The sequence below is a fragment of the Micropterus salmoides genome, unplaced genomic scaffold (assembly GCF_014851395.1).
Source record: "Micropterus salmoides isolate LMB-PRFRI ecotype aquatic unplaced genomic scaffold, ASM1485139v1 Ms_hic_scaffold_2, whole genome shotgun sequence".
Taxonomy (NCBI): Eukaryota; Metazoa; Chordata; class Actinopteri; order Centrarchiformes; family Centrarchidae; genus Micropterus; species Micropterus salmoides.
Genome location: NW_024041150.1, coordinates 44,772,203 through 44,787,552, shown reverse-complemented (window position 1 = coordinate 44,787,552; position 15,350 = coordinate 44,772,203). Strand labels below are relative to the sequence as shown.

General features: G+C 40.0%; 1 protein-coding gene and 1 long non-coding RNA gene across 4 annotated transcripts in view; one reads left to right on the top strand and one right to left on the bottom strand.

Moving 5' to 3' along the window:
- LOC119911619 (coxsackievirus and adenovirus receptor homolog) overlaps nt 1–15,350 on the top strand; it is a 185,895-nt gene that overhangs the window by 21,440 nt on the left and 149,105 nt on the right. Inside the window, exon 4 of one of the 3 annotated variants that reach the window (XM_038730550.1) lies at nt 19–153. The exons of the other annotated variants lie outside the window; for them this stretch is intronic. Coding sequence (XP_038586478.1) covers nt 19–89 — 71 coding nt within the window. The 3' untranslated portion in view covers nt 90–153. Of the gene's footprint in view, nt 1–18; nt 154–15,350 lie in introns of those variants that run through there. 3 annotated transcript variants of the gene reach the window in all.
- LOC119911700 lies at nt 5,754–10,426 on the bottom strand. Its single transcript, XR_005445983.1, has 4 exons — nt 10,366–10,426; nt 9,910–10,062; nt 9,084–9,173; nt 5,754–6,133 (listed from the first exon to the last, which is right to left on the bottom strand). It is a non-coding gene; the product is annotated as an uncharacterized LOC119911700 (long non-coding RNA).

The following is a 15,350-nucleotide window of genomic DNA, read 5'->3' as shown; positions in this document are numbered from 1 at the left end:
TTTGTGCCTGTAGAAAACATAAGAACTCATCAGAGTATGATTCTTATAAACCTCCTCCTGAAAAGTCAGGTGTCCTGAACAGTTACTAATTGGTGTAAATGCATTAAGCTTCTTCTCAAAATGTTACTTGTTCCTGGTTTTAGTGTCCTCTGTAGCAGCAGTTTGTATTCTGCCTAATCATCTTGCTCAGATAGTAATGAAAAATGTTATACTGTGAACTTCCTTCAGCTGGTTGTTTATCTGTCTTCTTGCACGGCATCAGAGGAGAGTCATAGTTTCAACACATTAACTGGACAGAATCAGCATAAAGATGTATTTTAGTTTATATATGAGAACTTTTTGGGTCAAATCTGAACATAAACTTCAGGAGCTACAGCAGGCTAGCAGGCTAAAAACAGTTTTTCACTGTGTGCAATATAAACAGTTTATTAAGCACTTTATTCTCATTAATCCCATCATTACTCACTGCAGCCAGTCAGCTTCTCTGCTGCTTCTAATTTTCCTCAACCTCTGTGGTTTCTGGATGAACAGTTGAGAGCGAGGGTGGATCAGTGTGCAATGATAAACAAATTACTCGTAGTTCCCTTCATGGGAAGGAGAGGGAAATTGTAAATGTGAGTTCGCTCTGACGGGACCTTGGTTGTGGTGAAGAGCTTGTGGGAGCAGTCAGGATAGTTTGCTCCTGGTGGTCTGTACAGGTATTGGGAACTTTATAATTGCATGTTTCCACCATTTGAATTAAAGCAGTGATCTGCAGAAAGAGTGAGCACTTGCACCTTTACACAATTTATATGTTATTGAGTAATCTGTCTTTTCTGTATCCGACAGATGAAACTGATGTTTATTAGAGTGATTGTTTTGTTTCAGATGTGTCCAATCTTATGGTTTCAGTTTCTGCATTCTCAGCACTTTACATCACCTGTAAGCTTAATTATATTAATAAATGTTTTTACATTTAAATATGTTTCCTTTTTTTATAATGTAGAGGGGCTGGATTCATGTTCAGTCTTTCTGTAGAGTCTAAAAGTTGTTTATCAGAAGTTGCGCTTGTTGTCACAATCTCACTAAAAAAACAGCTGCACAAGAAGTACAACATGTGATGTACCAGGGAGGTTTAGAAAACACACACACAGTGCTTCATGAAAACATTGTTAATATTTGAATCCTCCGCTTTCCAGCATGTTTCTGCAGCTGCCCTTCAGTATATTTACACTCTTTAACACGTTGCAGCAGGTAACTCGGTGGAGCCGCTTCACACACATGAGACACAAAGGCAAATAGAAAGAAAGTAAACACGGATATGTACAAACCAACCACCTTTGAACATGAGACAGGGGTTACCACGGTTACCATCTCCCCTCATATACATATACCGAGGGAGGTGACCACTGATGCAGACCATGAGATGTGGTTGAAAGCTCTGCAAACAGCCAGTAAGTTGACCTTTGAGGTAAAATATCTTAGCGTGTCCGATGGTTTGAAACTGCTGGAGAAGAAGAAGTCACGTTATTTCCTCTCTTATTACAGGAGTAAACTAAACAACCTTCAGCCTACAAACCCGACAGTAAAGTGTAGCTGGGAGCTCCACAGAGTCTCGAATATATCAGCTGTGCCCTTTAATTTGAGCAGTACAGAGGAGACCAGTGTTTAAAGGGGATGAAAGGAGTAAATGTGATTGGCCACAACACGCCTCCAGCGTCCCTGATATCAGATCACTCAGCAGCCATGAGTGCAGGCGTGAACACAGTGTGAATGTCAACATAAAAACACAGCAGTTCACTGCAGGGTGTTTCTAGTTTGTCTTTCACTTTCATTTCATGAGAAGAGAAACAAAGTCATTTCTGCAGAAACAGCCTTCATGTGATACAGATAATAATAAAATAATTTAACTGCAACAAAAACCACAGAATCAGTAAATAAAAGCTTAAAGACATCAACTCAGCTTTTACATCTGCATCTTAAAACCAGGGCCGGATTCATCAAGCTTCTCAAAATGCCACTTTAGTCTTAAGTGCTGAATTCATGAAATTTACTCCTACTTTTAAACTTAATAATAAAAGTAAGTTATCACATTCTTAAGCTAAGAATCACTCTTACTCTCCCAGTTATTGAGGACAGCTCCAGAGGTCTCTCAGGTGGAGCCGCCAGAAGGTGCTTGTGAGACGCAAATCCTTCAGGAGAGGAAGAATGTTTTAATTATTTGACGATGCCCTCAGTTAATAAGACGGGGTCGGGCAGCGGACATCTCATCAGTGACTTAATGCAGCATACATTTGAACTTAAACTGAAGGTTGTGATGACGTTTTTAATTGCCACAGGACAAACGTAGCAGTGCTGTGATTTGAGGACATCACAACCATCAATAAGCTGAATATCCACACAGTCATGCGTTTATCGACTTCCCAACACCCGGGCCCAGGTTTTTATTCACATTCAGTGCTGTGAATGAGCAGGGAAATCTGTTTTAGAGAATAAAAGCTGAAATAAATGTATTTCTTGGCAAATTTAATAAAGTAGATGCCCCACTGACTTAACACAAGAACTGTGTGGTAACATGAAACATGTGGAGCTGTGAAACTTTGACTTTGAATGATTTTATCTGAGAAACACTGCAGCTCTGTGCAGGAAGTCCATGGAGCTGCAGATTTAATTTCTCAGTTTGTTTACTTTGGGTAAAACAAATGAGTATTTTCACTCTCTCTGTGCTCACGTGCTGCCACCTGCTGGCTGCTTCCTGTCCCTGCAGGCACTCGACAGTCTTCAGGGCCCAGTTGTTAAAAACCTTTAATCAGAATGATCCGGATTTGGAAATCCCATGTTTTGCTATCACGCTCACCAGATACAAACCTTGCATGATTACCAGATTTCCAGAGCCCTAAATGGGACCACATATCACAACGTAGGCTGTTAATGATATAAACACCAGCAGGTAGAACAGCCAGTGGGGTCACTTTAATTTGAAGAGACAGAAAATGCACAATAAAACGTACATTTACACAAACATTTCCTTCTATTTCAAATTTCTTTAAACAGTCAGACCATCTGACCCACAACAAATCCAAGAAAAACAAGCAAATATAGGCCTACGTTATTCACAGATACACTGTGGATATTTTGAGCATGTGTGACCAATAGTTAAAATAAAGATCATTCAGAGTTCAGAGAGCAGCTTTTAGCTTTCAGGAGGCAACTCGGACTGACTGGACCTGCAATAAGGGATGAACTTGTTACAAACTACTTTTGAATGGTTCATCTCTGACTGTGCCCTGTGATTAAGGGACAGTTGAAATTAAATATATTATTTTGGTTTGATATTGCTGTTTCGGGGGATTATTTTTATTTTTTACTTTACTGAATGTCTTTTAAGTAATGTCTGCTTAAAATATAAATTCATGTGCTCCTACTTGATGATAAATGTTGTGTTATTTGGAAAATTCAGAAAGTTTGATGACATTTTGTTCCTGAAATCCAACCTGAATCCACCCTTCTGTTGGGATCAGGATAATCCTGTTTTTTTGGATCAAAGGGATCCCAATCCTACTAAAAAAGTTTTAAACAGCATACGGTGACACATGACCTTGTGCCTCTTATTCAATAGATACAAACATATGTACCTTTGCTCCTAAATGTTTTGGATATGGCCTTTTTTGTTTGTATAGTCTAAAGTTGACGTAATCTGTTTTCAGTAACTAAGCTTATAGGCTGCTGTGGTTTAAGTTGTCTCTAAGAGAGCAGAGGGAGAGAATATGTTGCACATGTTTCTTGCCAATAATTAAATAGTTGTCAATTCATGACACTTAATCATCTCAAATAGACGCAGTGATCAGTGTCGGCCAATACTGCTTCCAGCAATTGGTGATCGGACCCAAAAATCCTGATTGGAGCACCCCTAGTATGTTTAGTTGTTGTTGATATTTTAAATTAGACATAATTGTATTTGTGAAATCTTTCCTTTAATCTTTTTTTAATCTTTTGTGAATCTTTTCCTTTTTTCCCATTATTTATTTTAATTTCCCTTTTGCAGTGGGGAGTGTTGTAAAGCCTGCCTGTGTTTTACCAAGTAGGTTCCACGTATTAAGCATTATCAGGTAAAAACAGATCTATGGGAATAGTAATCGTTTTCCAAATAATTTTATTTAGGGGTTGCACCGGAACAATCCTAAAATCATATTTTTATGCTACATTTATACTTTTCACTTACCGAGCCATGGATGTGACACACGGAGTTGTTTTTATCTGAAAAAGGATAATTTTGTCTCACAATGAGTTTTTAATGTCAGACTCCAAACTTAATTTTTTTGTGTTTTCCTGCTATAAATTAAGTCAGTGATAACAGAGCTGAAACCGATCTAGAGTCAATTCAACACTTATGAATAGCATCAACCAAACCAGAGCCCAGCAGCATCCAGAGAGTAAAACAATGGAGGAAAGAGCAGAAGATGGAGGAACAGCAGCTCTCTGTTCTCTTTATTCTTCATCTTTATTGATCTGTCTGCTTAATGAGCAGCAGGTGGCAACCTCCATCTCTGGTGGTTTGAGATTTAAAGTTTGTTTGTTTTGAACTGATGCGATCACAGAAGTTATTCTATATATAGTTATATATAATAATGTATTTATATATTATATATAGTTTCATTATTAAAGATTTGTTAGATACAGCGACTTGGTTTTTCGAAACCATCATTAGTTCTTTACAGATCTCTGATTATTGATTGGAATAAATAAAATAATTTTAAAGAGGTGGAATTATGCTCATTTTCAGTTGTACCACAACATGTCATACTGCACATTGCTGCAGCTCCTCTTTTCTCTGTGTTAAAGGCTTCATTTTAGCTATGGAGTGATACATCTTGCTTCTACATGATCTTTGTTGGCCAATCAGAAGCGAGAAGAGCGGGTCAGCGAGAAACCCGTAAACAGCTTCGATTCAGCTGTAGGCTACATGTTGCCGACCAGCTTGGCAACATGGACTGGAGCTTCAGAGTGGTGAGTTATTAATCTGCAACAATGTAGTCCAGAACAGGAGGATTACAGTTTTTATTATTATTATTGTTGATTTTGAAAGAAGTTCTACACTAACAAAGATGTTTTCTGAAGTCTCTAGGTTATGTAGGCTAGGACGTCTCTGCAGCACAACAATGTTTCATTTAAAATTGCATTGTGACACATTTAACAAATACTGCACCTGCTGCAAGTTGAAAATTGCCCGCTTTATTGCGATTTTGATAAAAATCCATTAATTGTTCAGCCCGATTTGTTTATTAATAATTATTATTATAAGTAAACCGGTTTCAGTGTTCATATGGGAACCTGACTGCTCTTTATGTTGCTGTGTTTCTGAGTCTCATGAAAACCAGGACCTGCTGATTTTATGATGTGTGATGTTTAAACTGCTTCTTAACTCAGAGAGAAGAAACTTTACAGACTGAATCTCGATGGTTCACCGACTAAAGCATCAAAACTCTTCAAACACAAACAAACACTTTGAACTGAAGTTATATTACGTTCATGCTGTTCAGAATCTGCGGTTTTAATTGTTTCTTCTTAGTTATCTGCACTGACAGGAGGTGAGTATCAGTTAGCCACAGCCAAACCAGAAGCTTTGTGAAACCCACAGAACCACAGGAGAAAAAAAAGAACGAGACCAAAGTTTATTGATCCTGCAGAGAAACACGTTTACTGTTTCACAAGATTCCAAAAACATTAATTAAATATAAATAAAAGGTTATTACATTAACCACAAAACAACTTGAAGTCATCATTAGATTCTGTTATGAAATATATGAATAAAACTACAAAGAAACAGGTAACGTGTCGGTGCTGAAATACTTTACAGGGTAAAAAAATAATTCAGTGACTTAAAATAAGTATTTTAACAATTTATTTAATCTTTTGTTTTAGGTTTTTCATGTCACTGATATCACTGAAAAACAAGTGTTTAAATCATTCACAAAGTCTGACCTGTTTGTCTCTTTGTAGCTTTAACAGTGAAATCTAATAAATTAATGTGCTGAGGTGTGAGGGGCTCTGGGGACCAGTCCCAGGCCAGCTGGACATCAGTGGTTGGACTGGTGTGAAGGTGTGAAGGTCTACCTCAGTGAAGAGTAGACGACCTCTGGCTCTGCTGGAAACTCTGAACACACAAACACAAACAGTTCAAACAACATGAGAAACTGTTGGAGACAAAGAAACTCCATCACCAGACCACAACTCTGCTTCACTCAGTTCTCAGGAACTAACGATTCATTAACTATGCGGTCGATTTTCAAAATAAAATATCTTGTGCCGACTCCTGATCATATAGCAACAATAAGTACAGTTAAAACAGACCAAAAAATAAACGATTTAACTATGTAGCCTTCTTAACCGCGGTAGAAGCACAAAAAATACTAAAAATCTAAACAATTCAGCAAAATCAGGCATGCATAACGCTCTTATTCTGAAATGCTCCTTGTGGGAAATTCAGCCCTGCAGGGAACTGCAGTAGTAGGGGAGAGCCGGGACGAATGAAACACACTTCAGATCATTTTAAAATATAACGTTACAGACAGAAATCATTTGTTGTTGTCATCAACAACTCACGTGTGTGTTCTATCAATACCAGGTGTTATGTTGTTAAAATGTGGAACGACTTCAGTATAATTTCACTCTGAAGGAAAGGTGCGCATTGTTTCATTTGTCCCTACTGTGCAGGACAGATGAAACACAACGACATACATTAAATAGTTTAAGTTATTCTTGTTTTTATTTAGAAAGCTTGACACTGCCTTTATTAATACGTAATTGCAAACTCAATATGTCCTTTTTCTTAATAAAAAATAGTATAAATACAACTTAGCTGCTAACTAGAAAATGTAAGAGCTAATGCACATTTGGATCAGATCTGGCTGCCCTTTTTATGCACATCTGCAGCCTGTTTTCCTGCTCTACTGTGAAGACCCTGTTATTTGGCTGTGAGCAGCCTGGTGGTCCAGCCTGCAGCCTAGTGGACTCTGCTGTATCTGAATAAGGTAGAATGGCTGCGTGTCGGGATGATTGAAACATGTGTTTTAATCGTAGCTTCTAAACTGTAAATCTTTGACATTTAAAACTTCAGGATGTGTTAAAGTACTAACTAATGTTTTATCTGATCATGACCATGACACAGGGAACAATAAACACAACTCGTCATTCAAAAAACAGATCGCTTGAGTGAATTTACTTTCCGTGATTGAAAACAGCTTCTTTCGTATAACTCTGTGAAAGTGTGACGTATCCACCTGATTTTTCCCTGTTATGTTAAGTACTGTGGACTGAATGTGCTGAGGTAGTTTGGCATATCAGACTTGTATGGGCTCCGAGAAAAAAGCTGTGTTTCATTCGTCCCGCGTTTCAATCGTCCCGGCTCTCCCCTATAAATCTGCAGTACCGGAGGCTGCAGTTTCAGGACCCCCGCAATCCTGGGACCTTAGTTGTAGGACCCTAGTTCTTTTGCGACAGCGGCATCTAGTGGAGTGGTGGTGGTAATGCACAGCAACACGAAGGAGGTTAACCCTCTCTGCTGTGAGGCCGATGTGCGCAGCTGTTGGGTTAACCGGTCGACATGCATATAATCAATAACTTAGATTTAGGCACACACTCGGTGGTGGTTGTGGTAAGGGTAATTGGCTTCGGGGGGCTGTAAAGAGTAACATAGCTAGCCAGTCAGCTAGCTGGCAGTATCAAAGTAAACAAGGGTTTTTTTTGGATTGCGGTCCTGAAACTGCAGCTCTGGTACTGCAGCTACATGCTACTCGGGAACTGGGGGAAAACGGTTCACAGAGCGCTGTGATCAGTTGTAGAAGCACACTAAAGCCTTTTTTCCACAACACAAAACCAGCTCGTCCCGCCTCGACTGTGTAAAAGTTGTACCTGCTTCCAGATACTTTTTTTTCGTATCACCTCTGGCGAGGTTCTAAAAGCGAGCTTAGGCGATACTAAAATGTGACGTGAAAACACGGCAGACTACTGATTGGTCAGAGAGAATCGTCACTATTTACTGCATCATCATTGCGTGCGCCTGACAGAGGCCAGCGCCAGAAAGTTTTATATTTTACCATTTTAATATGTTATTTCATCACTAAATCCACTTTTTGAGAAGTTTTGAGGTGAGAAATCAGCTGTGTAGATTTCGAATATTGACAGTTTTACGAAAAGTGATGGTGGAACAAAAATGTCCTTGAAAGTTTTCGGAGTTGAGGAGCTCCATAAGTGGCGGTGGGGAAGCCAGCGCCAACCTACGGGAGGACCTTGCGAGGCCGGCCAGCCGCATTTCATACCGCTTATCTGTGCATGTGATTGGATTAGAAAGGCACAGGCTATAAAAGATTGCCAAGACCCTGAAAATGAGCTGCAGCACGGTAGCCAAGACCATACAGTGGTTCAACAGGACAGGTTCCACTCAGAACAGGCCTCACCATGGTCGACTAAAGAAGTTGAGTGCTCGTGCTCAGCGTAATATCCAGAGGTTGTCTTTGGGAAATAGACCTATGAGTGCTGCCAGCATTGCTGCAGAGGTTGAAGGGGTGGGAGGTCAGACTACAGCCCTGCATTTCAGCCCAAGCCCAACGGAGTGCGACTTATGCAGATCCCTAGGTTAAGAACCACTGTCCTAGCATTATACTTTTTATTTAATAACATTTATTTATACACAGATTTATACTACATCATTTTATGTGGATCTACTAAGCAAAGTTTCAGGAGCAGGACCACACATCACTCACATCACTGCTGGCATTTCCATAAATGCCCACACAACTCATTTCCTCTTCTTCGCTCTTGCATTCTACACCTCTCCCCCTCCCCCTTTCTCTGTCTCATCTCCTTCTTCCTCTCTGTAGGGTTATGAGTGGGTCCATCGTGCCCTGGTGCTAAGGCGGAAAACATCATCCTGCGTAGTGCTCGCTCTCCATCAAAAGAGCCTCGCCAAGACCCCGGTCGCTTTCGCTTTGACTCGTCATCTCAAAGACTTTGCCACTTCACTGCCCTGGGTAGAGCGCCGCAGGCTTCAGAGGCAGCTGCAACAATATCTAACAGTGGGATGGGAGGCTAATAAGCAGCTGTACCTCTCGTCCTGTGTGGTCTGATGACTATTTGTCCATAACTGACGTCTCCTGCTCCTCTCACTGCTGAGTAGACTGCAGCTGGATCACTCTCTGGAAAATAAAACACATACAAATTACATTACTGCAGGTACTACAGCTGATACCAGTACTGTTAGTATATTTACTGCTGTTTGCACTACTGCTACTAGTATGGCAAAAACATTTGATGTAACAAGTTTTATGAAAGGCTTTATAAATAGCAGCCATGCTGTAAAAAGCTCAAAGACCAAATTTAACTGGAAAGTACTGAGCTGGAAAATGAAGTTGGACGACCACCAAGCTGCTCGCTTCTTTTATAACAAGTTCACATATTTCAGCACAAAACACGTCACCATCAGCTAAAACCACACTACAGTGAGAAACCACACCAGCATCAGAACCTAGGTAACTGGAGTCAACAGGAGGACATTGCTGCTGTGGTTGGAAAAAGTATTTTCGGTCTGCTGAGTCAGTCTTTTTTTATTTAAAATCACTTATGATAATTAAAATAATCAGATCAATAATAAAACACAACAGTAAAACACCAGAACATACTGAGATATGCAATTCTGCACATTTGAAACAAGTGTTTTTTAAGAGGAAACTGGATGACAGAGCTGTCAGCATCTGTGACTAAAATATTATTGGTGTGAGTTTTTTCATGGGGTTAGAAGTCAATAAAACATAATGACTTCAAAAACATTTAGTGTGTCCTGATGGACATAAAGAACTTAAAGAAAACAGAAATGTAAGAACAGTAAAATGTGACTTTAAATGTCAACTGAATCACATGGAGTCTGTTGCTAACCTTTAGGTTTCCTGTGGAGGCATCGTCTCACCAGTACAACCAGAAGAACCAGTACACAGAAAGATAGAACCGTAGACCAAAATGCTAAGGGAGGGGCAGAGGAGGAACCAGGAGGAGAGGGGGTTGAAGGAGGACTTGTAGTGGTGGGTTTCACTGAAATGAGCAAGAAGTTATAATTAAAAGGCACAGAAAATAAAATAAATGGACAATTTATTCAACAACATGCTAACAGAAAGACACAGCAGTGAATTCATAATGTCTGTCTGGTTTAGAGTTAAAAAGATCACGTATCAAACGGTGGGTTGAACTCTGACAGATTTCACTCTTTTTTCTTTGCAGATTGCAAAGTTAGAAATGTTGTCACATCATGAATCATCTCTGCTGTCCTGAAACCTGCTGAACTCAATGTAGAAAACAAAACAAGGTCAGTTTGAGAATTATCTTTGAGCTCCTCACCTGTGACAGAGATCCAGCTGGATGGAGACTCTCCACGACCGCTGATGTTACACTTGTAGAGGCCTTCATCAGACTTGTTAACATGGTGGATGGTCATGTGACCTGTAGGCTCAGTCCTGATGAGGGAGCCATCTTTATAGAAACCAGCTGGGAGGTTGGAGGGAGGGGTCTCTGTTTTACAGTGCAGAGTGACATCATGTCCCTCCATCACAGGGAGGACAGGACTCTGCAGGATCACTGGTCCACCTCAACACAGAGACAAACTACAGCATTTCATCATTTACACACAGCTTCATCAACACTAACTCCACAGTCTGATCTTACCAGTGACAGTGATGTTGATGGTGTTACTGGTTGCTCCCTCTCTGGACTCACACCAGTAAACTCCACTGTCCAATGTGGCGATGTGGCTGATGTAACAGGAAGAACCAGCTGATCTTCCCCAGTCAGCTTCACACTGAGTCCTGGTTTCTCTGGTTGTGTTCCTCCTCAGCATCCATCCAGCAGAGCTGTCGTCCTCCTCACAGCTCAGAGAGACAAAACTTCCAGGTGAAAAACTGAGAGCTGCTGGGACTCACAGTCAGAGAGGCTGGAGGGGATAAAGTTACATTTTTAATGAAATTACTGGATGTGTCACAGTAAAAGCTTGACACTTTGTTGTATATAACAACAGGATATGCTCAACTAACCAGGACCATGTGGTTGCTCACACACCGGGCAAAAGTACCCCCCCCCTTTGGATGTTTCACCCATTAGTTTCTTTTATACATGAATTCATGGTCAATGTAATTTGGCTTTTTTGACAAGAATTTGCACAAAAAACCTTTTTAATATCAAAGTGAAAACAGATTTTTACAAACTAATGTCAATTAATTACAAATATATAAGGCGAAAGAAGATGATTGCATAAATATTCACCCCCTTCAGGTCAGTATTTAGTAGATGCACCTTTGGCTGCAATTACAGCAATGAGTCTGTGTGGATATGTCAGGCTGGCACATCTGGACACTGCAAGTTTTGTCTGTCAGGTTGCTCGGGGATCAGGCGTGAACAGCTCTTTTCAAGTCTAGCCACAAATTCTGGATTGGCTTGAGATCTGGGCTTTGACTTGGCCACTCAAGAACATTCACCTTGTTTGGGGTTGTTGTCTTGCTGGAAAATAAATCTTCTCCCAAGTTGTAGTTCTCTTCCAGACTGAGTCAGATTATCCTCCAGGATTAGGTGATATTTTTCTGCATTCATGTTCCCCTCTACCTTTACAAGCCTTCCAGGCCCGCAGCTGCAAGGCATCCTCAGAGCATGATGCTGCCACCTCCATGCTTCACGGTGGAGATGGTGTGTTTATGGTGATGTGCAGTTTTGGTATTCTCCAAACATAGCAAGGCAAGGCAAGTTTATTTGTATAGCACATTTCAACAACAAGGCAATTCTAAGTGCTTTACACCAAACATAAAAGCAACATAGGGAAATTGAAGGGGAAAAAACACATTAAAATATAATTTTGGAAAGGGTGAGATAGAAAATAAAAACAGGATTAAAAAAAACAGGACCGTAAAAGTTACAGTGCAGTGTACAATCAGGGTTAAAAGAGTTAAATGGAAAATACAAACAGGCTGAGCAAATAATTGAGTTACAATTATTTTTTTGTCTTTGAAAAGAGAATAAACTAAGTACACTTAATCTACTCTCTCTAGCTAGTCTGTACTCGGGTCCATAGCAATCTTTGAGTCCACTGAAACTCCAAAAACCCTCAGACACTACGGAGAAACCAGGACATGTCTGTCAGCAGGCCACTTTGAACCATTTATACTCTGGACCCATCTGTGCGTTTACAGGTGGACAGAGGTTCCTGCAAATCACTCAGGCGTGAGATTTAAGACCACTTCCTTCACTCTGTTCAATCTCACTCTCATTATCTTTTCACTCAACTACCTACTCATTTCTCACCGTGTAAATAGTGTTCACTGAGAATCTAAAAACAAAGACAGAGAAAACAGGACGTTACAGTGCAGTGAAAGTTACCAATCTATGGATTTAATTAAAGGCAGTGGTAAAAAGAAAAGTCTTCAGTCTTAATTTAAAAGAACTGACAGTTTCAGCAGACCTGCAGTTATCTAGGAGTTTGTTATACGGAGCATAAAAACTGAACGCTGCTTCTCCTTGTTTAGTTTTGACTCTGGGGACAGAAAGCAGACCTGATCCCAGACGACCTGAGAGGTCTGGATGGTTCATAACGAAGCAGAAGATCAGAAATGTATTTTGGCCCTAAACCATTTAGTGATTTATAAACTAACAGCAGGATTTTGAAATCCATTCTTTGACATACATGAAGCCAATGTAAAGACCTCAGAACTGGAGTGATGTGATCCACTTTTTTGGTCTCAGTGAGGACTCGAGCAGCAGCGTTCTGAATCAGCTGCAGCTGTCTGATGGATTTCTTAGGGAGCCCTGTAAGGACACTGTTACAGTAGTCGAGTCGACTGAAGATAAATGCATGGATACGTTTTTCCAGGTCCTGCTGAGACATAAGTCCTTTAATCCTTGATATATTCTTCAGGTGATTGTAGGCTGACTTTGTAATTGTCTTAATGTGGCTGCTCAAATTCAGGTCTGAGTCCATGACTACACCAAGATTTCTGGCTTTATTTGTGGTTCTTAACATTACAGACTGAAGCTGAGCACTGACTTTCAATCGTTCCTCCCTGGCTCCAAAAACAATAACTTCAGTTTTATCTTTGTTTAATTGAAGAAAATTCTGGCACAGCCGTTGACCTGCTCAATACAGTCACTCAGCGCCCGTATGTGATCATAGTCCCCTGGTTATATCGTTGTGTAAGTCTGTGTGTCATCTGCATAATTATTGTAACATATTGTGTGCATGTAAATGTTAAACAGAAGAGGCCCCAGAATGGAGCCTTGGGCAACTCCACATGTCATTTTTGTCAGCTCAGATGTGTGATTACCCATAGACACAAAGTAGTCCCTGTCCTTTAAGTAGGATTCAGACCAGTTTAGTACTGTGCCAACCCAGTTTCCAAGTCTGTCTTGTAATATGTTGTGGTCGACCGTGTCGAATGCAGCACTGAGATCCAATAATACTAAGACTGAAATTCTGATGTCATTGGAGACTTTAACAAGAGCCGTCTCAGTGCTGTGGTTTGGTAGAAAACCTGACTGGAAGACATCAAAACACTTATTTAGTGCCAAGAAAGCACTAAGCTGTTGAAAAACAGCTTTTTCAATGATTTTACTTAAAAATGGGAGATTTGATATGGGCCTATAATTGCTCATTAGTGACCTGTCTAGATTGCTCTTTTTTAAGAGTGGCTTAATGACTGCAGTTTTCAGGGCCTGTGGGAAAAAACCTGAGAGGAGAGACATGTTGACAATTTGTAGTAGATCTGAGGCCATGCATTTAGACATTTTTGAAAAAACCTGTTGGCAGAATATCAAGGCAGCATGAGGAGGATTTCAGATGTTGTATTATTCCTCCAGGTTTATATGGTTAATAAATTGTTTTTAAGTGGACACAGGGACAAGACATATCCTGTTACTGACATGGAGGCACTGATTGTTTGTCTAATTGTTTGAATTTTGTCTGTGAAGAAGAAAGCAAATTCATTGCAGGCCCTGGTGGATAGAAGTTCAGAGGCTACACAGGATTGTTGTTTAGCCTGTCGACAGCAGCAAACAGGGCAAGTGCATTATTAGTGTTTTTGGGGATGATGTCAGAGAAGAAGGACCTCCTTGCATTTCTCAGCTCTAAATTATAAACGCTCTCTTTATAGATGTCATAATGAACCTGGAGATTTTTTTTTCCACCTCCTGCGTTCAGCTTTTCGACACTCTCTTTTTTGAGTTCTAACCAGCGTGGCATTTCTCCATGGAGATCTTCTCTTACCAGAGACCACCTTCACCTTGGCTGGTGCAATGGCATCAATAACATTTGTAATTTTAGAACTGAAATTATCTACAAGCTCATTGACTGAGACCCGTGAGAGTGCGGGTGTCGAGGAGAAAGCCTCAATAAATTTTTCACTATAGTGTTTTCAGTGATATGCCGTTTTGTGATCACCTCTGTTTTAACATTTGTGTGCACATAGATAGCACTCTCAAAGAAAACACAGGAATGATCAGAGAGAGCAACATCAGTCACCACATCAGTCACCAGTAGATGACCAAAGTGTGTCCAAAGTGTGCCCCTTATTGTGTGTGAGCTCCGTCACATGTTGGGTCAGTCCATAATTATCAAGAACACAACACAGTTCTTTAGTCCCTCTGTCCTGGGAGTTGTCAACATGGATTTTAAAATCACCAATAATATCTACACAGTCAAAGTCAGAACAGATTATAGACAGCAGTTCACCAAAGTCATCAAAAACGTTTGCACAGTATTTAGGGGGCCTGTAGATGTTTAGAAAAATAGCTCGAGAAGAGGAATTCAGCTGAAGAGCCACATATTCAAAAGAAGCAAAATTACCATAAGACATCTTTTTGTATTGGAGGGAGTCATTAAACAAAATGGAAACTCCACCTCCTCTCTTATGCACTCAGCTTCACTCTGAAGTTGGGAGGGGTAGACTCGATAAGGACAGCTGCACTGTTATCTTGATCCAACCAAGTTTCAGTTAAAAACTGAAATTAATTGTGAGTGGTTATAAAATCATTGATTAAAAATGTTTTTCCTGTGAGCGACGTCTCCGAGGCTTCCCAGCTTTGGCCATTAAGTTGCAGTGTTCACACAATTAGAAATCAATGCCATTTAAGCAGTATGTGGAAAAGGGAAAAGAGAAGGGTGACCTTTGAGTTTTTTCATTTTCATTTTCATTATATTTTTAAGACTTTAATGAAAATGAAAATTGGATTCTTGGATCTTAATTTTAACATGCATGAAGGGACAAATTCTATTTGTCAAATACACACTATGCACTAATTCAATTATTTAAGTCTGTTAATTTAGGTGAATGTATGTTTAAAACATTCTC